The 24,325-nt window shown below is 56.2% G+C and overlaps 1 protein-coding gene across 1 annotated transcript in view; it reads left to right on the forward strand.

Annotated features, from left to right (window-relative positions):
- The window catches only part of Usp7 (ubiquitin specific peptidase 7 (herpes virus-associated)), a 28,247-nt gene extending 20,149 nt beyond the window's left edge, over positions 1-8,098 (forward strand). Inside the window, exons 11-26 of the mRNA XM_013011214.1 lie at positions 407-541; positions 875-976; positions 1,172-1,277; positions 1,880-1,972; positions 2,054-2,121; positions 2,338-2,438; positions 2,757-2,910; positions 3,554-3,621; positions 3,965-4,073; positions 4,164-4,241; positions 4,702-4,802; positions 5,245-5,344; positions 6,191-6,310; positions 6,438-6,509; positions 6,592-6,682; positions 6,869-8,098. Of these exons, the coding sequence (XP_012866668.1) occupies positions 407-541; positions 875-976; positions 1,172-1,277; positions 1,880-1,972; positions 2,054-2,121; positions 2,338-2,438; positions 2,757-2,910; positions 3,554-3,621; positions 3,965-4,073; positions 4,164-4,241; positions 4,702-4,802; positions 5,245-5,344; positions 6,191-6,310; positions 6,438-6,509; positions 6,592-6,682; positions 6,869-6,975 (1,605 nt within the window). The 3' untranslated portion in view covers positions 6,976-8,098. The remainder of the gene's footprint in view (positions 1-406; positions 542-874; positions 977-1,171; positions 1,278-1,879; positions 1,973-2,053; positions 2,122-2,337; positions 2,439-2,756; positions 2,911-3,553; positions 3,622-3,964; positions 4,074-4,163; positions 4,242-4,701; positions 4,803-5,244; positions 5,345-6,190; positions 6,311-6,437; positions 6,510-6,591; positions 6,683-6,868) is intronic.
- Positions 8,099-24,325: the final 16,227 nt, after the last annotated feature.

The following is a 24,325-nucleotide window of genomic DNA, read 5'->3' on the forward strand; positions in this document are numbered from 1 at the left end:
CGCTGTGGCTCAAGTGGTAGAGCGCTAGCCTTGAGCTGAAGAGCTGAGGGACAGCGCCCAGGCCCAGAGTTCAGGCCCCACGACTGGACCCCCTTAAAAAAAAAAAAAAAACCTCTATCTAGCTGGGCCACTGGTGTCTCAGGCCTGTAATTCTAGCTACTCAGGAGGCTGAGGTCTGAGGATCAGGCAGGAGAAAGTCCATGAGTTAACCACCAGAAAATGGGAAATGGAGGTGTGGCTCAAAGTGGTAGAACAGTAGCCTTAAGCAAAAGAGCTGACGGACAACGCCCAGGCCCTAAGTTCAAGCCCCACGACCAGCCAAACAAGCCTTGTATAATTTAGCTGTGGTCCCTGGGCCCGTCTCGTGCCCGTTGCGAGCTGTCCTGTGTGCTGCTTTGTGCTCTAGATCGTTGCAGAGGACCAGTTTTGCGGCCACCAAGGAAATGACATGTACGATGAAGAGAAAGTGAAGTATACTGTGTTCAAGGTTCTGAAGAACTCCTCCCTCTCCGAGTTTGTCCAGAGCCTCTCCCAGACCATGGTGCGTGCTAGCCTCAGCCCTGGCATCCCCGTAACACCCCACACTCCCTTTGGGGGTGGGTGCTGCATATTTAAGTGAGGTATTGACCTGAGCACAGCTCCTGGCCGGGAAGGAGGTAGAGTCCCTCAGGAGTCTGTCCCTGGAGCTGCTTCTCTGGGATTCATGAAGGAGGACCCTGCTCCCCCTCTCGCCACTAGGGTCTGGCAGGTGGACACCGAGCCCTGGACCCCAGAATCCTGAAGAGGGGAAGGAAGTGCATGCCCAGGTCAGGTGGGGCAAAGAAAGCATCAAATAGATGTGCTTCCCCTCAATTTATCTTCTAAAATTTTTCAGGGATTTCCACAAGATCAAATTCGATTATGGCCCATGCAAGCAAGAAGTAATGGAACAAAGCGACCAGCAATGCTAGATAATGAAGCAGACGGCAATAAAACAGTAAATATTGGTGCTAGGCCCTAGGGTGTGTGTGCAGCTCTGCGAAGGCTCTTGGCCTCTGCAGCTTGTGGCCTTATCTGCCTCTTGATCTGGTTCAGCAGAACTGGCTGTTTTCTGCAGAGCTCAAGAGTGGTTTTGCACCCTGTCACCTAAGCCATTCACATCTCCTAAATTCAACGTCTCTTTTGGAAATAGATGATTGAACTCAGTGATAATGAAAACCCTTGGACAATATTCCTGGAGACAGTTGACCCTGAACTGGCTGCTAGCGGAGCAACATTACCCAAGTTTGATAAAGATCGTAAGTGCCCACACATGCCCGGCTGCAGTTGAGACAGGAGGGGCATCTGAATGCTCTCAGCACCTAGGCTCACCCTCCGTTTCTCATTACCCAGTCCTGGGCCGGAAGAGTCCTGTGGGGTGGAACAGGTGGCACTGGGGCCAGGACTTCCCACCTGTCCCCGCTCTCTGCTCCCACTGGTGCTCTTCCCGCTGGTCAGCTCCATTGGTGCTGAGATTGCAGGGAGGAAGCTTTTCAGCTGTGGGCCACACAGCAGTGTGTCACTGTTAGGCCCCAGAAGGCAGGTGCCGACCTTTCGGCCCAGCTGACCTTGGCCACTGCTGCTGGAAGGCTCCTGCAGCTTCAGCACGTCGTCTGTGCTTCCTTGCCTGGTGAGGTGGGGTCAGGCTGGAAAACTAGGATTTCTCAGCTCACCTCCCGACGTGGCTCCCAGGTTGATGTGACGAACCTGAACCTGCCTCTGCATTCAGTCAGCCTCGTGCACAAACCTCTCCTGACCCCTCAACTGCTAGGGACCTGAAGTTGTTGTTTGGAGTACCGCTAATCTCTTACATATCTGCTGAATGTTAAGATGCTAACAGCCTCTGTTCATCAACTTGTAGATGATGTAATGTTATTTTTGAAGATGTATGATCCCAAAACGCGGAGCTTGAATTACTGTGGGCATATCTACACACCCATATCCTGTAAAATACGTAAGTCCTGGCTGTGTGGGCCTTGTGACCTTAGCTCCGTGGAGACCGGCCCTGCCTCTGACACCTGTTTTTGTGTTCTAGGTGACTTGCTCCCAGTTATGTGTGACAGAGCAGGATTTATCCAAGACACTAGCCTTATCCTCTATGAGGTTTGCACTCTTTCATGATAACCTCTTCCTTTCTAGCTGGGGGTGGGGGGTCGTTATTCTGTGAGTGCTGAATTTGTTAGCTAAGAATTTTTGGGTTGAGAGTTACACCGTTTTTATTAAATGATTTTTTTAAACTTGTTTAGTAGCAGTAAGTCTACTTGTAGAATAGGGGAATGTGGCTACTTTGTGAGCTGTGTTTTATGCCTTTGACTACAGGAAGTTAAACCGAATTTAACAGAGAGAATTCAGGACTACGATGTGTCCCTTGACAAAGCCTTGGATGAACTGATGGATGGTGACATCATAGTGTTTCAGAAGTGCGTTCACTCGGGTGGTTCCTGGCTCTGGGGTTTGGAGGGTTTGTTTGGTTTGGTTTTTTGCTGGTCTTGAGGCCTAGCAAATACTTGGCTTGGGCTCCTGAGCCTGACTAATTGGAGGTTTCTCAGAGCTTTGGCAATAATAGTTGGTCTTGTAAAACGTCTGCCGGGAGCTGCGGTTGCTCAGCAGGTGGGCATGGGTCTGCACAGCCTGGGTCTGTCACACACGAAAGCTGTCTGTGAGGAAATCGGGGCCTTGTGTGCGTCCCCACTGCTTGCTGTGGCTTTGGTTCAGTCTGCGGACTTCTCCAATTTCAGGGATGACCCTGAAAACGATAACAGTGAACTGCCCACCGCAAAGGAATATTTCAGAGACCTCTACCACCGCGTGGACGTCATCTTCTGTGACAAAACCATCCCCAATGACCCTGGATTTGTGGTCACGTTATCCAATAGGATGAATTACTTCCAGGTACTCTGTCCCCTCCCCATTCCACACACACTACACAGCATCCCTGCCTCTCTCTCCCCCATCTCTTCCTCTCTCTTCCTTGGTCTCGGGATTGAATCCAAGGTCCTTCGCTTTTAGGCAAGCACTCTGCCACAAAGCCCCATTCCCAACCCCCAGCTTCTCATTTCTAAATGTCTGTTAGAGAAGCTCTCTAATGGTTTGAACAAGAAGGGTCCACTGTTCATTTGTGTGGCTCTGTGGACATCACCCCACAAAATCCTTTCTGCCCCTGGCATTATCTTTAGAGACAGATTGTAGCTGGGTATGGTCGTACATGACTAAAATCCAGGTTCCAGAAGGCTGAGGCAGAAGGTCTCAAGTTTAAAACCAGTAACGTACTAAGAAAGGCCATCTTTTCCCACTTCACTCAGTTAAAAAAAAAAAAAAGAATGTTCAAAGGGTCTCACCACAAAGGACTGCTGTAGATGCTAATCAGTCCATTCCCTGGTGCACATCGCAGTGCGCCCTTCATTCAGCGTGTGACAGTAGGGAGAGGTAGGCATTAGCTGCTGTCATAGGGGTTCACATTCAGACTGTGGGGCCTCGGTTCTGTGCTGAGGTCTCCAGCCCTCTCAGGTCGTCTGCTTTGGTCTCCACCCCACAGGTTGCAAAGACAGTTGCGCAAAGACTCAACACGGACCCCATGTTGCTGCAGTTCTTCAAGTCCCAAGGGTAAGCCCTGTGCGTGCTCCCCGTGGCCCTCTTTCTGCTACCCCTTGCCTTGTATCTCTGCCCCAGCCTGCAGGCTGTCAGTAATCCACTGCTGCCGCTAAAGCCGTCCATACCCATTCCCTGGGTGCAACTGGGTCTGGTCACGTGTCCTGGCTTCGTGCGCTGTCCCACCCCACAGAGCGTTTGAGTGGGGCAGTGGGAAAGGCTCAGGTCCAGGAAACTGGAGTAATCAGCTGCGCTGTGAGCCAGACCCAGATTTTAGTGTAGTGAGAGGCTGTTGCTCCTCCACTCACTCGGGATGGGCCGACGGGCTTCCCTGCTGACATGCTGTCTCTTTGTGTAGTTACAGGGATGGCCCAGGTAACCCTCTTAGACATAATTATGAAGGTACTTTAAGAGATCTTCTACAGTTCTTCAAGCCTCGACAACCCAAGAAACTTTACTATCAGCAGGTAGGACCCCCAACTCAGTGACTGGGTACTAAAGAGGAGGCTGGGGTTGCTTGGGAGGATATCTAACAGGAGTATCTTTTTTCTCAATAGCTTAAGATGAAAATCACAGACTTTGAGAACCGGCGAAGTTTTAAGTGTATATGGCTAAACAGTCAGTTTAGGGAAGAGGTAAGTTTTCTATAGTATTTTTTTTTTCCATAGCTCCCCTGTTGTTTCTGTAGCCGCCCGTCAGTGCCAGTGTGTGGCAGAGGCCCTGGCTGAGCCGTTCACCTGCAGTAAATGGCGCTGTAGGCTTTTCACGTGTCCCGGTCCAGTGCAGGGTGACCCCAAGGGCCCTGGCCGGCCCTGCCCGTTCTAGCCTGGCTGCTACAGCAAGTTACTGCTCTTGGAGGAAGTGAGCCTGCTAGGGGGTCTGGTCTTTGACTTTCCCACCAGAACTGAAGGCACCCTGCTCTGTGGACTAGCATTCTCTCATGGTGCTGAGAGTTGGCACTGGTCAGGGAGGGCGGTCCCCAGCAGGTCTGGAGATGTCACACTGAGCACAGCGATGGGAGCTGGAGGACTTGAGCGGCAGTGGTCAGAAGTCTGTGTTTTCTTTAAAGCACCCAGTTTCCTTGCCATTCTCTAGGAAATAACACTATATCCAGACAAGCACGGCTGTGTCCGGGACCTGTTAGAAGAATGTAAGAAAGCCGTGGAGCTTGGTGAAAAGGCATCAGGGAAACTCAGGCAAGTGTCTCCTGTTGAGGAGGGGCAGGGTCGGGCTGCTCCGGGCCCAATGCAAGTGGAAGCCAGCCACAGCGTCCCCGCGGACCTGGTGTGGCAGTGAAGCCCAGCGCTGGCAGCCCGCTGTGAGAGTTGCAGCCTCAAGATCATGTCCCTTACCCACCCGGCTGACTCATGCCTATAATCCTAGCTGCCTGGAAGGCTGAGACCTAGAGGGTTGGGTTTGAAGCTGGCCCAGGTAGAGAAGTCTGCAAGCCTCCATCTCCAACTAACTAGCAAAAGGGGGGGGGGGAAGACTGGAGGCTGGAGGCTCCAGTGGTAGCGCTGCAGCCATGAGTGAAGGGGTGGGGATGTTGTCAGACAAGGATCGTTTGTGACCGGTGTGCTCTGCTTCCCTGTGAACATAGTGGCTTCACCGTGCTTCCGTTGTCTTTTTTTCCTCTAGGCTGCTAGAAATTGTAAGTTACAAAATCATTGGTGTACATCAAGAAGACGAACTGTTAGAATGTTTATCTCCAGCCACGAGTCGGACGTTTCGAATAGAGGTAATAGACTTTCCTTGTGGTCCCTGGGGGTGTGCTCTCACGTTCCAGACCAAGGTGTACGCTAGTGTGCAGCTGAGGCGTTGGGATATTGCTCTGCAGCCAGCACCACCAGCTCTAGAGCTCTCTTCTCCTCTCCGCACTTGCCCCTCCCTCCCCTCCCCCGTCAGCCCTGGAAGCTACCAACCATTAGGTGTGGTGCGAATCTAGGGCAGTGCCTGTGCAGCACTGTAGATTAGCTACCGACACTCCTTCCCACCCTAAAGACCAGGGGATCCGGTCGTGGGGCCTGAACTCTGGGCCTGGGCGCTGTCCCTCAGCTCTTCAGCTCAAGGCTAGCACTCTACCACTTGAGCCACAGCGCCACTTACAGCATTTTTCTTTTTGCTTATGTGGTGCTGGGGAATCGAACCCAGGGCCTCATGCATGCAAGGCAAGCGCTCTACCACTGAGCCACCTTCCCAGCCCCAGTACCTTAACTTATTTCATGCAAAACCTTGCTTTACTTTCTGGCGTTGTAGTAAAAGCGCAGTATGGCATGTTGGCAGCAATGTGCTTATGTGAAGCATCTTTCATTACTCAAGATGTTTGGGAGTCAGCTTAAGAAGAAAAAGAAGGGTTTATTGTGGCTCAGGGGTCTTGGTGGCAGTGTCCCTTAGCTGTGGCATGCAGGAGCTTGTGGTGGAGGAAGCCGTTTACTTCTCTAGAAATGCAGAGGCCCCTCCCGGGGGTGTCCAGCCACCGTCCTGCACGCTGTGCGGTCTGCGCTGTGGGCCTGGGGGGGGAGGTGATCTGATAGTTTGAATCAGCCTGCAGTAAGCGTACTTTGTCTTTATACCATGTGTCCAGGAGATACCTCTGGACCAGGTGGATATAGATAAGGAAAATGAGATGCTGATCACAGTGGCCCATTTCCACAAAGAGGTGTTTGGGACCTTTGGAATTCCGTTTTTGCTGAGGATACACCAGGTGAGAGTGAAGGCGGCGTGGTGGAGCTGGTGCGTGGATATGCGGTGGGGTGGGGGCGCTGCAGCGGTGGGGTGGGGGCGCTGCGATGGTGGGCACTGCCTGAGCCGCGGTGTCCTTGCCTTCCCAGGGCGAGCATTTCAGAGAAGTGATGAAGCGGATCCAGAGCCTGCTGGACATCCAGGAAAAGGAGTTTGAGAAGGTGGGCGCCCACCCTGCCCCAGGACCCTGGCTAGCAAAGCAGTGTGCAGCACACTGAAGAAGCTTTGCCTTTTGTCTTCTAGTTTAAATTTGCAATTGTGATGATGGGCCGACACCAGTACATTAACGAAGATGAGTATGAAGTGAACTTGAAAGACTTTGAGCCGCAGCCTGGTAAGAGCACCCTCACTCCAGCGGGCCCTCTCGAGGGGCGCGTGTCTTGAAGGGCTGCTCGTGGGCGAGAGGTGGCAGCCCTGTGAACGGGATTGGCGATGTTGGCGGAAGGGCCCGTGGCAGCTCACGGGGAGCCTGCCGAGCGCCTGGGGGCCGGGGGTCTCAGGGCTCTTCTTTCTCCCGCAGGTAACATGTCTCATCCCCGGCCTTGGCTAGGGCTCGACCACTTCAACAAAGCCCCAAAGAGGAGTCGCTACACTTACCTGGAAAAGGCGATTAAAATCCACAACTGACTTCCTCTCCAGTGTCGACGGCGAGGGCAGCGTGGTGTGTGTCCTTTACCAGCCGCAGAACTTTGGTACACGTGCGCTCTAGCCAGTCTCCAGCAAGAGGATGTGCTGCTGATGTTAATTTTATTTTGTTGAGGCTGTTCGGTTTGGCTTCTCTGTATCTATTGACTGCCCTTTTGAGCAAAATGAAGGTGTTTTTATAAAGCTCGGACGCCAGTGAGAGTTATTTTATGGTAACCACAGTGCAAGGCCGCTCAGCATCACGGGGAGCAGAGGTGCCTAGGATGGGTCCCCACGGGCAGCCTCTGGGCACAGGTGGGCGGGCTGCCGCCGGGGTCGCAGCCCTGCAGCTAGATAGGCCTGCGTAGGCTCCTTCAGTTAAACTTTCAATGACCTTTGTGCATCTGTAAAGGCAAACCGAGAAACTCACAACCTAATAAATAGCGCTCTTTCCTTCTCTGTGTGCACTGTCAGCCTTCCTCGGCTCGTCCCGCCCGCTGCCCGGGTCCTTCATAGCCCTCGTCACGCCTGTCACCCGGCAGCCACCACTGTAGTGCAGCCCCATCGCAAAGTGGGCGCACCGAACCAGCCCTCACACGCGTGGGGCTCTGGCCTGGAGAAGGTTGTGAAATACAATGAAGGTTTACTCTGCTGCCCCTTGGCAGGCCGATCAGAACGGGTGACGGTTCCAAATCGGACTCGAGGACCCGGAGCTGCCCGCGACGAGGAGAGAGCCTTTAGAAGAGGGTGCGCTCGCTAGTGGTAGGAAGCTGTTGACTTTGTAAAAAAAAAAAAAGAAAAGAAAAAGGAAAAAAAGGTAAAAAGAGGGAAAAAGGAGAGATGAAATTGTATATTTAATGAATGACCATGTACAACTTGGCACGGGGGAGGGGGTCTGCGAGCGAGCTCGGGGCTGTCCATTGTGTCCCTGCTCCTCGCCGCTGAGCCGACGCCCCTGCGTGTCTAGTCTGGAGTGCAGTCGGATAGGATCGGCAATCACTTATTTCCTCCTTCCCAGTATTTTTTGTTTTGTTTCTGTAGCAGCGGTGTGCACCAACTCTCCTGTATATTGCCTTTTTGCTGGAAAATGTTGTATGTTGAATAAAATTTTCTATAAAAATGGAAATTCAGTGAGTGCCATGCAGAGCGGAGGTGGAGGAAGGTTTCCTATGCTTGGAGGTCTTGCCAACATGGAGCTTTGCCTCGTTGCCAGCTTCGCAGGGGCGGGGGGTGGCCCTGGAAGACAGTGTGGCCGCACGCTGGACCTTACGCCCAGGTTTCCTGAGTTGTGTGATCTCTGTGGCTTGGAGCAGTAACAGCTGTCTCTGCTGCCACTGAGAAACCTGTGCCTTCAGCCACAGGCCACCTTGGTTCCCGTACAGATGCCAAGTTGTCAGCAGGTGGGTCCCTTAGGGCACCTCCTTCCATCTCTAAAACCCACGGCTGGCTTGCGAGGTGTTGGGCTGGGGTTGGCTGTAGACGGATGGGTAACTACAACGCGCTTACTTTCTCCCCAGCCCTTCCCCCGTCTCGACTGGCGGTTGGAGCTCATTAGATTTTTGGAGGCAAGAATGTGAAGGGAGCGTCTTAAAGTGAAGAGAGCGCCAAGATAACCTTCCAGGTTCTGGCTTTGCGCCTCCCCAACCCTGTGTGAAGTCCTCCTGCCTCTGCTGATAGCAGGGAGGGCAGCCTCGGCCGGGGTGCGCGTGGGGTGTTCCGGAAGCAGTCTGCAGGGTCTCCTGTGAGATATCACTGTCCTCGGGGCGGGGGAGGGGAGGTTTCCTACCCAGTGTCCCCTTCAGGCTCACCTTGGGGACCACTTTTGAGAGCAGCTGGCCTTGCTCTGGGGTTTGACTCTCACGTGCCAGTCCATCCAGAAAGGAGACTAGCACTCTACCTGGTTTCCCAGCACTAAGGAGGCAGAAGCAGGAGGATGCAGAGTTCAAGGTCACCCTGGGCTCCACAGAGCCTGTTGGGGACCAGCGTTTTATTGGGTATGAAATGTGACTTGGGCACATTACCGCCAGGACTGACCGACACCCTGAGAAAGTCTCCAGCGAGCAAGCACAGGCCCCTGTCACAGCCACACTGGAGGCTGGGAGGGGAAAGTCATGGTTCCACGCTGGAGAATCAAGTAGTAATGCCTCTTGGACCTTTGCTACCACTACCTGACAAACTGCCACCGGCCCGGCACCATTCTAAGAGTTCTCATTTAATCTCAACTTAAAAACTGGCTGCGTGTTTCAAAGGCCGGTTGGAGGTTCCCCTGGAGTCTAAGGGGTGCAGGGCAGACCCCAGGTGTGCCTGAGTATAAAGAAGAAATAGCTTCTATACCCTACTCTCCCACTTGCCCAAGCTCTGTGTACTCAGTCCTACCCTAGCTCTAGGGCTCCGGACCACCCACCCACCTGTCGTCAAGCTGGGGCTTCTTTGGGGCTGTTGGTAGGTGAGCTGTGGCCACAGCCACTTTTATTTAGAACACAGTGATCCATCAGCCCCTCCTGGGGCAAGAGGGTCTGAAGCTATGGTGGGGGGGGGGAGGGAGAGGAGGGATCCCTGCCTGGTTTTGAACACCCTCTGTGTCTCATGGGCTGGCTGGCTAAATAGGCCAGAGCCTTAGGGCACTGCTTTTGCTGGGCCCGTTAGGGTGGGCAGTGGGCGTGGTGAGCTGCTTTGCAGACACTAAAAACAGCCACACCACACCCTCCTGTCTGCCCAGTGATACCGCGGTGTGGGTGTGGCCTGCCCATCTCATCTCCCGGCCACCTTGAAGTGGTTGGCAGTAAGGGCCAGTAGCGAAGAACCTGTCAGTCCTGTGGGGCTCTGAGCCAGGCAGGCAGCCAACATCAGCACCTCTGTCCAGGCTTTACATCTGGGAGGGGCAGACAGCTGCTCAGCCAGACAGGGCCCCTGGCCCGGCTCCCCTCCCTGCTGGGCTCCGTTGGCAGGTACTGCTGCCCTCTCTGCTTTGTGATAGAGCAGGCAGCAGGCGTGGGGTGAGCAGAAGGGAGACAAAGATCACCTCAGGGTCCCACCAGGCCTCCCAGGAGCTGCATTTGCAGTCGTGAAGATCTTATTGATGGATTATGTTTGCAAGTCTCCCAGTGCTTGCTTGGTTGGGGGGGGTAGTGGCGGACCCCAGAGGGACAGCCATGGGTGCCACAGATGTAGAGACATTATCCTGGTCCCTCCACTGCCCCAAGGGGACAGTGACATTACAGTGGATTCTTAGACCATCCCTCACATGCCTGCAGCTTATTTTCTCTTCCTAGCCTCCCTTTTGCTGTTGCTGCTTTGTTGTGTATGTGTGTATGAGTGTGGATTTGTGGTTGTTCTGTTTATCTTTTGTATACTGAGGGTTAAACTTAAGGACCCATCTCCATCTTGAAACACATACGTAGCCTTTTTTTTTTTTAATTTTGGCCCAAGAGAACTTGAACTCAGGACTTCACTCTCGCGTAGCTTGCTTGTTTGCGGCTCAGCTGTTCACACAGCGTGCTTTGCCCTGGCTGGCATTGATCATGACTTCTCAAACCTCAACTCCTACAATACATATGGAAGATTAACACAACGGACCCAACGCCCCACTGGTACTCTTATTATGTGAGCAATGCTGCCAGCAGTGATTTGCGCTGGTTGGTTGGAGATGGAATTCAGTGAATTTTTCTTTAAGCCAAGCTCATAATGGCACTCAAACCTCCACAGTAGCTAGGGTTATGAGTTTCTCAACAACCCTATAAAAGCCAGAGCGTGATGGGCCATGCCTGTAATTCCAGCACTGTGAAGACAGGCAGGAGGATTACAAGGTCTTTCAACTCTGAGCCACATGATGAGAGTCTATTTCAAAAAACTTAAAAGCCTCATGCTGGTGTCTGGCCCTTGTGATGACATCTACTCGGGAAACTGAGATCGGAAGACTGTGTCATAGTCATGCCGAAGGACAGATCTGAGACTCTTATCTCCAGTTAACCAACAAAAACTAGAAGTAGAAGCATGGCTCATGTGGTAGACCTGAGGTTAAGCCCCAGTGCTGGCAGCAAGGTTGCTACGATTGTCCTGTACTATTGTACAGGAGTGGAGGTCAGGCATGGACTGAAGGAGAGGCAGAGGGTAAGGGGGCTGGGGAATCTCATCCTGGAGTCCCAGAGCTAAGTGAACAGCAGAGGCAGCCTGGCCGGAGGAGACACACATGAACACACCTGTGTACTCACACTCTAAGAGGAAGGACGGGGAAGGTCTCACAGATCCTTGTGGGTGGACCCCTTTAGGAATTCAACAACAGCCAGCTCTGTCTAGCCTGACCTCATCCCTGAGCCTGCCTGGAACTCCTCACCCAGCTCCCTGAGAGCTCCCGGCCGCCAGGGGGCGGTGTGGGAAGAGGAGAAAGACTCCCTGGCACGGGTTCTCCTGGTGAAGTCCAAGGCCGGCCTCACATTCTCCTGCAGGACCCGGAACAAAGCCCAGCCCAGAACACTAACAAGACATCACAATGGCTGGCACCCGGCTGGCCGGCGGCAGGGAGGTCTCCTCACACTCCCGCACCTGGCCGTACCATAGGAACTTCTCTGACACAAACAAAAGTGGGCTTCCAAGTGGCCCGGTGAGGGATGACCAAAAAATCAGACAAATCGAAGAAAAAACGCAAAAAGCAGGAAGAGCCCGAGGAAGAAAACCTTGAAGACGATGACGACGAGGATGAAGACGAGAGGTGCAGGGGCTGAGGCAGGCCAGGGGGAAGGACCCGGGACCTGCGGGAAGGAAAAGCGGGCGCTGCTTCAACCTGAACTGGGCTCTTGGTCCCAGTCCCTCCCCGCTGGAGCCCCCAAATCCCACTGTCTCCTACCATTGTTTCCCAAAGGAACAATGGTGGGTGAGGCCTCCAACATCACCCACTCTTTCTTAAAGTGAGGAGGAGACGTCTGAAGAGTCTGAAGGTAAGAACCTCTCCACGCCACCCAGGCCCACGTGGGAAGCAGAGCTCACTCAGCCAGGGCGGGGGTCTGGGGCCTGGTCCTGCTCCAGTCTTCTTTCCTTTATTTCATGGAGGTTACTTGGGTGTGGACTTGGGGCTGCTGCTCTGGCTTGAATGGTTTTGGCCCCGATGGCCTCCACCCACACCCTGTCACCAGCACCTCTCCTGTGTGTGACTGCATGTCAGCCCGGGGTCATCACGCCCTGCCCAGCCACGGGCAGGCTTTGGTCTCAGGAACCCACACTGCTCCTCTCCGCTGGTCACGGCGGCAGGGCTGGGCCCTGCTAAGCCTGCTGGGGCTCACCTTGAACTGGCAGCCAGCAGCTGGGGCCAGGGCTTCCCGTCTGGCCTGGGTTTCCTTCCCCTGGGAGGTGGACCTGGGCTGCAGGGCCCACATGGCTAGGGCGTTCTCCTGCCTCAGAGCCCACACCGGGGAGAGCGGACATGGGGAGGCGTCCTCTGTGCTAACCCCACCCTGCAGGATGCACAGAGCACCTAGAAGGCCAGAAGCCACCAGCTGCTCTCCTGGCACGGGCAGGAGGAGGAGGTGCAGAGGAAGCCCAGGGTCCTGTCAGGGGCCCCGCATGGCTCACCACACTAACACACTTCCTCCTCCTCCTCCTTCTGGAAGGCTGGGACTACAGGTGTGAGCCACAGTGCCCAGACTCTCACCTTGTTTATAGGTGACCTCAGTAAGTTACTGAGCCTAGTTTGCACACCTGGAAGAGTGGGATAACACTTGTCTGGGGCTGGGTGTGGTGCGCCTGTCACCCTGGCGTTCAGGATGCTGGGGCCAGGAGGAAAGTGAAGACAGGTGGGCATGGCTGGACTCAGATGTGCCCGGGGGGAATCCAGCTGCTCCGCCGCTTGGCTCCTCCCTCTGGCCTGGCTGTCTCCTGTGGGAACTCCTGACCTCTCTGCAGCCGCCCCTGAGGCGTCTCCGTGGCCTCCCCCCACCACCCTCAGACCTGAGGGGCTTCTCTTTCCTCTCTCTTCTAGAGACTCACTCTTCAAAGGAATCTGGAAAAGGTACAAACCTGCACCCGTGTAGCGGTCCAATCTGTCATTCAGGTGAGTGTCTAGCTGTGGCCCCTGTCTCTCCTTGCCTCGCGTCTCATGCTTGGGCTACCAGAGCTTCTTCCCAGATCTCGGGACAAGCCTCGGCAGGCAGCACCCACTCTGGACAGCCCCACCCCCTCCGGCCCACAGCTGGCCCGGATTCCCCATTGCTGCTGTAGGTTCCCCTACTACAGCCTCGCCTCGGTCTTTGTTCCCCAAGGCAGTGGAGGATGGGGAGATGCATGCACTAGGTGCTCAGGAATGCTGATCTAGTGACCCCCCTGCAAGCACACTGCCCTGTGCCCCACACCGGAGGGGCACACACAGCCCCTCGTGGGACCTGAGATTTGGGGGTTCTCAGCAGGCTTCCCAAGGGATTCCCAGGCACTCTGAGAACTGCCTGGCCGCACTGGGTATTGGTCAGCTGCCCAAACCACTACAAAGTTACTGAGGCACTTAACTCACCAGGAGGAAGGGTTTAGTTTGGCTTCCAGTTCTAGGGGTTCAAGTCCAAGACCCAGCAGCCCCTCTTGCCTTGGGCTTCTTGGGAGCAGCAGACTCTGCTCCCACATTCTGTTCATCACCACTCCCCCAGTGACCCCAGTCTGCCCTGCGCTAGGATCCACCTCCTGAGCACTGAGACTCCATTGGCTCACAGTCCCTCTGTGGCCACGCCCCCAATGACCTAAGCACCTCCCACAAAGAGCCACCTCCTGAGCACTGAGACTCCATTGGCTCCCAGTCCCCCCGTGGCCACGCCCCTAATGACCTGAGCACCTCCCACAAAGATCCACCTCCTGAGCACTGAGACTCCATTGGCTCCCAGTCCCCCCATGGCCACGCCCCCAATGACCTGAGCACCTCCCACAAAGATCCACATCCTGAAACCCCAGCTCCTCCCAACAGCACTATCATGAGGAGCAAGCCTCTATCCCATGGACCCTGGGAACTCTAAGTTCAGCCCCAGGGGGAGGCAAACTCCCAGAGGGCAGCTCCGTGACACAGCCCTCTCCACATGCTGGAAAGGGCCTCAGAACTCCCTCCTGCTGCTCACCTTAGCTCCCCATCAAATGGGGACATTGTTCCCTCCAACTCTCAGGGCTGTCCTCTCTCTGCACCTCACACCCAACTCTAAAGGATTCACCTGGCCCATGCCTGAAGCGGGTGGGTCAGAACACTCAAAAGTGCATGGACATTGTTGGTGTTGGGTTTCCTGGGACAGCCCCAGATCTGACACCCTGGCTGAGCCACAGTCCAGCCTGGATAGGGTATTTCATGGAGGACTTGGAGACAGCCTCTTGCTCGCTGAAGGAGCCAAACAAGGGAGGGTCTGCCCTGGGCTAGGATGTGCAGGGCCCTCCGTGAGCATCGCGGTCCCTGTGCCTGGATCCTGTCTTCACCTTGGCCTGGGGTCTGGACCGGGGAAGTCCCTGAGGGTGATGGATGGGGGGATGTGGGGACCCATGTAGCTGGCCTTGGGAACTTAGAGGATCCACAGAAACGTGGGGATGATATGCCATGCTGCAGGGGAAAACCAGCCACTGTCACCGGTGGGTGTGGGAAGGCTTTTCAGCTGGGGTGGGTGGCATCGGGGCCGGGGAGACAGGGGATCTGGTCTAAACTACTTCCCCCTCCCCCTCCCCCAGATATGCTTGCTGGCATACGGAAGGTGACAGTCAACATACCCTCGCAGGTGGTCTGCCCCTACTGTGGGAACTACATGGGCCAGGTGACCACCCCTGTCCCAGGAATCCTTGGTTGGCTGATGTGCACTGGCTTCTGTGTGCTTGCGTGAGTGGCCAGGCCTTGGGACCCACAGAGACCCTGAGCACCCAGTGAGGGAGGCCTGCTGGGTGGGAGGGGGCTCTGGCCTCCCGTCTCAGGACGGGCCTCTGAAGGAGCATGTGCAGAAGACGGCCAGTACCATGCATACAGCACGTCCCCTCTCTAGGCATGGCCGCTTAGCATCTTCCCAGGAGGAACTGTACCTGTGGTCAGGTGCCTCTCAGGAGGAAGGAGATGAGAGGTAGTGGCCGACATCCCTGTGTTTGAGATGACAGGGTTATAGCACAGCTGCCGGGCCGGGAGCTTAGGCCCACCATAGATTCTCAGGTACCCAGAGGCGAGGTCCCGGGCAGGGCCTGTCCTCTGCTCATAGCCCAGTGGCTCCTGGGACTGCAGGTGTTTCCTGGGTTGCTGCTTTGCCCCGTGCTGTCATGAGGGAACGAAGGACATCAGCCAAACCTGCCCTTTGTGCAAGAAGGAGCTTTTTCACTACCAGTGAAATAAATATCACTAATGCCCCGTGTGTGTGTGTGTGCTGTGTACTCCTGGGATCTTGCCAGCCTGCCAGGGACGGTACAAGAAACACCAAGATCTTTACCCCCCCCCCCATATACTCTCCTCTTCCTTCCAGTCCCCAGGGGAGGTGTGGTGACATCAGAAAGATCCTGGGACTCCACAGATCAAAAGCAAAAGCTGAGGGCTGGGACTGGGGGACAGGCCGCAGCTCAGAGCTGTGTATGTGGAATTTGACATCTGTTAGAAAGATGTGGCTGAGCCGGGCACTGGTGGCTCACGCCTGTCATCCTAGCTACTCAGGAGGCTGAGATCTGAGGACTGCGGTTCAAAGCCAGCCGGGACAGGAAAGTCTGGGAAATTCTTATCTCCAATAAACAACCAGAAAACTGGAAGTGGCGCTGTAGCTCAAGTGGTAGAGCGCTGGCCTTGAGCTGAAGAGCTGAGGGAAGCGCCCAGGCCCAGAGTTCAAGCCCCACGACCAACAGAAAAAAAGAAATAAAGAAAGAAAGATGTGGCTCGGCACCGGTGACTCAGGCCTGTAATCATAACTATTCAGGAGGCTGAGATCTGAGGATCATGGTTCAAAGCCAGCCTGGGCAGGAAAGCCCATGAGACTCTTATCTCCAATGAACCACCAGAAAACCAGAAGTGGCGCTGTAGCTCAAGTGGTAGAGTGCTCACTTTGAGTTGAAGAGCTCAGGGACAGCGCCCAGGCCCAGAGTTCAAGCCCCATGACCGCCGAAAGGAAAAGAAAGATGTAGAAGTGGAAGTTTGTCTGTGTAGGGCCGAAAGGCCTGGTGAGGTAGGAGCATGGAATGGCCTTTGGAAGGTCCCTGCAAGACAATCGTACAGCCAGACCCGCTCTGAGTGCATTGGGAAGACTCATGTCTCAGGAGCAGGAGGATGAGCAGCAGGACAGACTTCTCCCGACGGAGGCCCCGGATGGCTGTTCCTCTAGGATCCCCCACCCCGTGTAGTGGAAGACTTGAAAACAACATCTTTAGGACTGAAAATGGGGGCTCCCACCAGGAGCCGGGCGAGTTCCTGAAGTGGAGTGCGATGACCGGGCAGTAGAAGCCATCCTTCAAGGCGGCCAGCTTTGTGATGTGTGTGCAGCATCCTGCCCACTGTCCACCTAGAGAGCTGACGGACCCTGCCCAGAGTTGTTTCCAATGCCACTTGTCATCTCTTGGAAAGAATTTTTTTTTTTTTTGTCCGTCGTGGGGCTTGAACTCTGGGCCTGGGCACTGTCCCTCAGCTCTTCAGCTCAAGGCCAGCGCTCTACCACTTGAGCCACAGCACCACTTCCGGTTCTCTGGTGGTTCATTGGAGATGAGAGTCTCACAGACTTTCCTGCCTGGGCTGGCTTTGAACCATGATCCTCAGATCTCCCGCCTAGGATTGCAGGCGTGAGTCACCAGCGCTTGGCTCTTGGAAAGGATTTGAAGAACCAGATTTTCCATGTGGCTGTAAAGGGCTGAGCGCCACGAGTAGCCCTCCCCTCTGGTCCCTGCTCTGAATAGAGCAGCCAGGCCTGGGTGTGCGGGGTCATGGCGGCATCCTATGCCTCTTTTTTTCCAAGTGGGATGTGGTGCCCCACTCTCAAGAACTGCTTCTCCAGGGGCCCCAAACCCGGCTGCCCTGACAGGCAGTGCCAGGAAGTCTGCAGGTCCAGAGAATGTGCCAGTCCCTTGCCAGCTGCGCCCAGCAAGTCCACATCACACTGGAGGGGCCCAGGGAAACGGGAGGTGAGGTGGGCAGACTCAAGACGCTGGCTATGGCACGGGCCCTCCGCCAGGCTGGAGTCGGCCCTATGGGAGATGCTGCATTCGGTGCCCGCCTGCTCACTGCCTTGAAACAGGGCTTAGCTACTGTCCCATACTCCCTGCTAGGAGGCCAGAGCCAGGGCTCAGGGTGGGCCTTAGCACCCCATACAGCCTCAGCACAGGCCACACCCACCCAGCACACCACACCTTCTATCCTAGGCCACGCCCCCTTCCCTGCCTGTTGCCTTCAGCTCAGATGGAGCAGCATCTTCAGGCATCTCCAGACCCATGCATGGTGAGACTCCCGACCCCAGGCAGGGAGCCCTGTGACATCTGTAGCATGCCCCAGGTCAGTCAGTTCACTCCCTCTTGCCCAGGAAGGGTGGATCACTGTTTCTTGCACACAAGTGGGCATTGGGCCTCATCCTCAGGACTTAAAGGTGGGTAGGTTTGGCCTGAGTGCCAAGGTGAAGCTTACGGCAGGCCAGGGTCTCCTAGGTCTGTGTTCTGTGTTTCACCACGGGTGAAAGCCTGCTGTGAACTTTGCCCCCCCATATCCAGCCATGAGACCAGGGGGCAGCCACGGATCATGCCCCTGAACTTGCCGCCCTCCATGGGCCCTGGTTAGCAATGTGCCACCCGCCAGGAGCAGATGCCTCATCCATCACCCATAGCTGCCTGACTGGCCTCCTAGGGAAGGAAGGTCTTTAGTGAGAGAGCCAGGCCATTGTACGAACCATAACCGCCATGCAGTCTCCGCATCTTAAAAACATAAACTCTGGCTGTGCGTCAGTGGCTCACGCCTGTCATCCTAGCTACTCAGGAGGCTGAGATCTAAGGATCATGGTTCAAAGCCAGCCAGGGCAGGAAAGTCCTTGAGACTCTGATCTCCAGTGAACCACCAGAAAACCGGAAGTGGCGCTGTGGCTCCAGTGGTAGAGCGCTCTGTGAGGGCACAGAGCCAAATCCCACTACCGCAGGCATCAGCCACGTGGCAAGTAAAGCCCCCCGCGTGCCACGCCTTGGCTTCAGCGGACTTTGGGGTGGCCGTGGCTGAAGCGGCCCCAGAGCAGCAGCGAAGCCGGAGAAAGGAGCCTCACATTGCCTCCAACCACAGAGCACAAGCAAGAGCAGCGCCTGGATTGGAACCTGTGCCACCTCCCACCCACCAGGCAATTTAGGGTGACACCTGCATCTCCAGAAAACATGGCTCCCTCCCCAGGATCCATCTAGAGGGGCAGAACTTGGGGCTAGCCCTACCCCAGGGCCTTTGCCTCTGTAGGGCTTTTTCTCCCTCCTCTTCCTCCGCCCCCCCCCCCCCGTCCAGCTACCTCCCAGCAAGCAGCAGTGTGAGGTATCTTCTCACAACAGGGTTCTGCCCAGCCTGGAGCCCCCCTGCTTCTCCCTCCAGAGTCCCCACCCTCTCATCTCCTCCTTGCTTCCGGCATTGTACAGGGGTGATTGCTCATTCCTGGGGCTCCTCTTTTCCCCCTGCCCACCCTGCACCGGGGAGAGGACGACGACTAGGATGAAGAATGTCCCAACTCCTTCCATTGTCCCCACTGCAGGGCTGGGAAGGTGGCTCAGGGATAAGAGTGCGCGCCTAGCATGCATGAAGCCCTGGGTTCGAGTCCTCAGTACCACATGCCTAGAAAAAGCCAGAAGTGGTGCTGTGGCTCAAGTGGTAGAGCGCTAGCCTTGAGCAAAAGGAGCTCAGGGACAGCGCCCAGGCTCCAAGTTCAAACCCCAGAACTGGGAAAAAAAAAAATGTCCCACTGCAAAAGAGCATAACCGGCAGAAAGTGACTTCGTTTCATTGCTGCATACAAAGGAGGGAGAAGCAGCCAGATCCCCGGGTCTTTCCATTGCTAGGGTGGCTTCTCCCTGCCTGAACTGTGTGGCGCAGCTCATGTGTTGCTGTCATGGGACTGTTGTCGTGTTTGTGGTACTGGGGTTTGAACACAGTGTTTTACACTCGCTGGTCAAGTCCTCTACCACTTGGGCTGCACCTCCAGCCCTTTTGGCTTTAGTTATTTTTGAGATGGGGGGCCTCCTTTTTTCTTTTTTGGTCTTTTTTGGAGCTTGAATTCAGGGCCTGAGGACTATTCCTGACCTTGTCTGCTCCAGGCTAGCGCTCAACCACTCTGAGTTACAGCACCACTTCTGGTGTTTCACTGGTGATAAGAGTCCCATGGAGGGGCTGGGAAGGTGGCTCAGTGGCAGAGCGCTTGCCTTGCATGCTCGAGGCCCTGGGTTCGATTCCTCAGCACCACATAAGCAAAAAGAAAAAAGCCGGAAGTGGCGCTGTGGCTCAAGTGGTAGAGCGCTAGCCTTGAGCTGAAGAGCTGAGGGACAGCGCCCAGGCCCAGAGTTCAGGCCCTACGATCCTCAGATCTCAGCCTCCTGAGTAGCTAGGATGACAGGTGTGAGCCACAAGCACCTGACCCTTATTTTGCTTTTTGAGGTTCAGTCTCACTGACTTTGCCCAGGGCTGACTTCAAGATCCTTCCGCCTCTTCCTCTTTTGAGTAGCTGAAACTACACACATGAACCATCACTCCTAACTCCAACCCAATCACTCTTCCTCCCCTCCTCTGAAATGCAGCGTAGATAACACAATGGCGGATGAATGGATGCTAGTTTGACACTGGCTTTCCCTTTACCCCACACGTCTTCCTGCCCTGGCAGGTATCAATTGCTCCTCACGCAAGCGTTTCATAGATCTGTGCCTTCATCCTTCCTGCACACTGTTGTCTGAAGGATACACAGGCATCAAACATGGATGACCCAGGGGACTTGGGCAGACCCAGTACCCCAAAGCATTCCCCATTCCTGCCGGCTCCTAAGGGTGCCAGGCTGGGAGAGAGGCTCAAGAAACTAACAGGGGCTTGAGAAAGAGCTGAGGCTGCCAGTGGGGGGCAGTAGAGAGAGGGGCCAGCCAGAGGGGCCCTGGGGAGGCAGGAGAGGTAGCCTCTGCAAAAGGAGGAAAGAGGGAGTCATCATAGTATTGAGGGGTTTCCTGTGCCAGAGCACCTGGCTGTGAGGCGCTGGAGCTGAAGGCTGAAGCCTCTGGGTCACTGGGAGAAGTGGCCGGGCCAGAGCCCCAAGGCGGCCAGGGAGGCCACGGAAGTTCACCCAGGAAGCCAAGTGCCTGTCATCCTAGCTACTCAGGAGGCTGAGATCTGAGGATCGCGGTTCAAAGCCAGCCCAGGCATGAGACGCTTATCTCCAATGAACCTCCAGAAAACTGGAAGTGGTGCTGTGGCTCGAGTGGTAGAGCGCTCACCTTGAGCTGAAGAGCTGAGGGACAGTGCCCAGGCCCAGAGTCCAAGCAAGCCCCACAACCACCAGGAGGTGGTAATGGGAAGGCTGAGGCCCAAGGAAAGATGGATGTGTGGGCTTCTCAGGATACAGGTAGGCGGGAAAGCGGGGAAATACCCGCTGTCCTGTTGGATCTAGCAATGGAGGTGCGATGGGAGGGAAGGCGGGAGATGATGAGGCTGGATGTGGGGTGGAAGCTGAGTGTGGGCCAGGCCCAGGAGCAGATGACACAGGTTTTCTGGAGAGGCCGAGGCCTGGGGTGAGCGGAAGGAGGCGGGAGACCGCGCCGCGGGAGGCAGGCCTCTGTAGGCAAGCCTCCTGACTCCTTTCTCCCACAAATGTGCCCGCCCAGCATCCCAGGGCCTTGGAGGGAAGCAGACTGAGGGCGTGCAGGGGGCCGGGACTGGTGTGTCTTCTTCGCCCCTGGCGGGCTGGCGGGAAGCACACAGCACACCGAGGGGGCTTCAGTGATATTTATTTCTCTGAGATCACAGTTACTGGCAGCGGAAGATCTCCTTGTCGCACACAGGACATGAGTGGCTCACCTCCACGGGGCTCGACTTGCAACACGGGAGAAAGCAGCAACCCAGGAAACACCTGCAGCCGCCCCCACCCCAGGGCCAATCCAGATGTGAGAAGACGCCATTGTCTCTCCAACTGCACCTCGCCCACCTCTGCGGTCCCTACACATAAGCACGGGGCTCCCGCCATCTCCCAGGCACCCTGGGCTGAACCTTGTCATCCAGCGCCGCCTCCTCTGAGGACCGACCGTGCGCAGTGCTGCTTCTCTTCTGCTCATGCGCCCTCAGGCGTCTGAGGCTGAAGGCCCGCACCCCCACCCACCCAACAGGGCTCCCTCCCTCAGTGCTCAGGGCTTCTGCGGGTCCCGAGGCCCGGCCACTCACGCAAGCACAATGATGCCAGAGCACAGCACCCACGAGAGCAGTCCTGGGACGGGCGTGGCCACCGTGACCACGTAGTTCCCACAGTAGGGACAGACCACCTGCGTGGGTATGCAGATCATCACCTTCCGCAGGCCCCCATACAGACCTGAGGGGAGGGAGGGGGTTGAGACCGGGTCCCCTAAGTCCCCTGCCCTAGCCTGTCCATTCCAGAAGAACGCCTTCCCACACCCTCCAGTCCATGCTGGCTCCCCACCTCCCACCAGCCCCGGTGCACGAGAGCTTGATAACCCCCCACATCCACACGTAGTTCCCAAGGCCAACTACATGGGTCCCCACATCCCCCCATCCATCACCCTCAGGGACTTCCCCAGTCCAGACCCCAGGCCAAGGTGAGGACAGGATCCAGGCGCAGGGACCACGATGCTCACGGAGGGCCCTGCACATCCTAGCCCAGGGCAGACCCTCCCTTGTTTGGCTCCTTCAGCGAGCAAGAGGCTGTCTCCAAGTCCTCCATGAAATACCCTATCCAGGCTGGACTGTGGCTCAGCCAGGGTGTCAGATCTGGGGCTGTCCCCAAAACCCAACAGCAGCAATGTCCATGCACTTTTGAGTGTTCTGACCCACCCGCTTCAGGCATGGGCCGGGTGAATCCTTTAGAGTTGGGTGTGAGGTGCAGAGAGAGGACAGCCCTGAGAGTTGGAGGGAACAATGTCCCCATTTGATGGGGAGCTAAGGTGAGCAGCAGGAGGGAGTTCTGAGGCCCTTTCCAGCATGTGGAGAGGGCTGTGTCACGGAGCTGCCCTCTGGGAGTTTGCCTCCCCCTGGGGCTGAACTTAGAGTTCCCAGGGTCCATGGGATAGAGGCTTGCTCCTCATGATAGTGCTGTTGGGAGGAGCTGGGGTTTCAGGATGTGGATCTTTGTGGGAGGTGCTCAGGTCATTGGGGGCGTGGCCATGGGGGGACTGGGAGCCAATGGAGTCTCAGTGCTCAGGAGGTGGATCTTTGTGGGAGGTGCTCAGGTCATTAGGGGCGTGGCCACGGGGGGACTGGGAGCCAATGGAGTCTCAGTGCTCAGGAGGTGGATCTTTGTGGGAGGTGCTTAGGTCATTGGGGGCGTGGCCACAGAGGGACTGTGAGCCAATGGAGTCTCAGTGCTCAGGAGGTGGATCCTAGCGCAGGGCAGACTGGGGTCACTGGGGGAGTGGTGATGAACAGAACGTGGGAGCAGAGTCTGCTGCTCCCAAGAAGCCCAAGGCAAGAGGGGCTGCTGGGTCTTGGACTTGAACCCCCAGAACTGGAAGCCAAACTAAACCCTTCCTCCTGGTGAGTTAAGTGCCTCAGTAACTTTGTAGTGGTTTGGGCAGCTGACCAATACCCAGTGCGGCCAGGCAGTTCTCAGAGTGCCTGGGAATCCCTTGGGAAGCCTGCTGAGAACCCCCAAATCTCAGGTCCCACGAGGGGCTGTGTGTGCCCCTCCGGTGTGGGGCACAGGGCAGTGTGCTTGCAGGGGGGTCACTAGATCAGCATTCCTGAGCACCTAGTGCATGCATCTCCCCATCCTCCACTGCCTTGGGGAACAAAGACCGAGGCGAGGCTGTAGTAGGGGAACCTACAGCAGCAGTGGGGAATCCGGGCCAGCTGTGGGCCGGAGGGGGCGGGGCTGTCCAGAGTGGGTGCTGCCTGCTGAGGCTTGTCCCCAGATCTGGGAAGAAGCTCTGGTAGCCCAAGCATGAGACGCGAGGCAAGGAGAGACAGGGGCCACAGCTAGACACTTACTTGGGGGACAGAAATAGGGGCCATCGACGCATTTGTGTTTGTCTTCCTTTCTATTTTTTGAGCCTTTTGAGCCTTTTGAGCCTTTTGAGCCTTTTGAAGACTGAGACCCTAGAGAAGAGAGGAAAGAGAAGCCCCTCAGGTCTGAGGGTGGTGGGGGGAGGCCACGGAGACGCCTCGGGGGCGGCTGCAGAGGGGTCAGGAGTTCCCACAGGAGACAGCCAGGCCAGAGGGAGGAGCCAAGCGGCAGAGCAGCTGGATTCCCCCCGGGCACATCTGAGTCCAGCCATGCCCACCTGTCTTCACTTTCCTCCTGGCCCCAGCATCCTGAACGCCAGGGTGACAGGCGCACCACACCCAGCCCCAGACAAGTGTTATCCCACTCTTCCAGGTGTGCAAACTAGGCTCAGTAACTTACTGAGGTCACCTAGTAAACAAGGTGAGAGTCTGGGCACTGTGGCTCACACCTGTAATCCCAGCCTTCCAGAAGGAGGAGGAGGAGGAAGTGTGTTAGTGTGGTGAGCCATGCGGGGCACCTGACAGGACCCTGGGCTTCCTCTGCACCTCCTCCTCCTGTCCGTGCCAGGAGAGCAGCTGGTGGCTTCTGGCCTTCTAGGTGCTCTGTGCATCCTGCAGGGTGGGGTTAGCACAGAGGAGGCCTCCCCATGTCCGCTCTCCCCGGCGTGGGCTCTGAGGCAGGAGAACGCCCTAGCCATGTGGGCCCTGCAGCCCAGGTCCACCTCCCAGGGGAAGGAAACCCAGGCCAGACGGGAAGCCCTGGCCCCAGCTGCTGGCTGCCAGTTCAAGGTGAGCCCCAGCAGGCTTAGCAGGGCCCAGCCCTGCCGCCGTGACCAGCGGAGAGGAGCAGTGTGGGTTCCTGAGACCAAAGCCTGCCCGTGGCTGGGCAGGGCGTGATGACCCCGGGCTGACATGCAGTCACACACAGGAGAGGCGCTGGTGACAGGGTGTGGGTGGAGGCCATCCGGGGCCAAAACCATTCAAGCCAGAGCAGCAGCCCCGAGTCCACACCCAAGTAACCTCCATGAAATAAAGGAAAGAAGACTGGAGCAGGACCAGGCCCCAGACCCCCGCCCTGGCTGAGTGAGCTCTGCTTCCCACGTGGGCCTGGGTGGCATGGATTGATGCCCAGTGTGGAAAGAAAGGACTGCAGGGGGTGTGGAGGGACCCGCCCCCATGTTTTCCTTAGGGAAACCCCGGGAGGAGGCAGTGGAGCTGGGACTCAAGTTCAGGCAGGTGG

The sequence above is a fragment of the Dipodomys ordii genome, unplaced genomic scaffold (assembly GCF_000151885.1).
Source record: "Dipodomys ordii isolate 6190 unplaced genomic scaffold, Dord_2.0 Scaffold14, whole genome shotgun sequence".
Lineage (NCBI taxonomy): Eukaryota > Metazoa > Chordata > Mammalia > Rodentia > Heteromyidae > Dipodomys > Dipodomys ordii.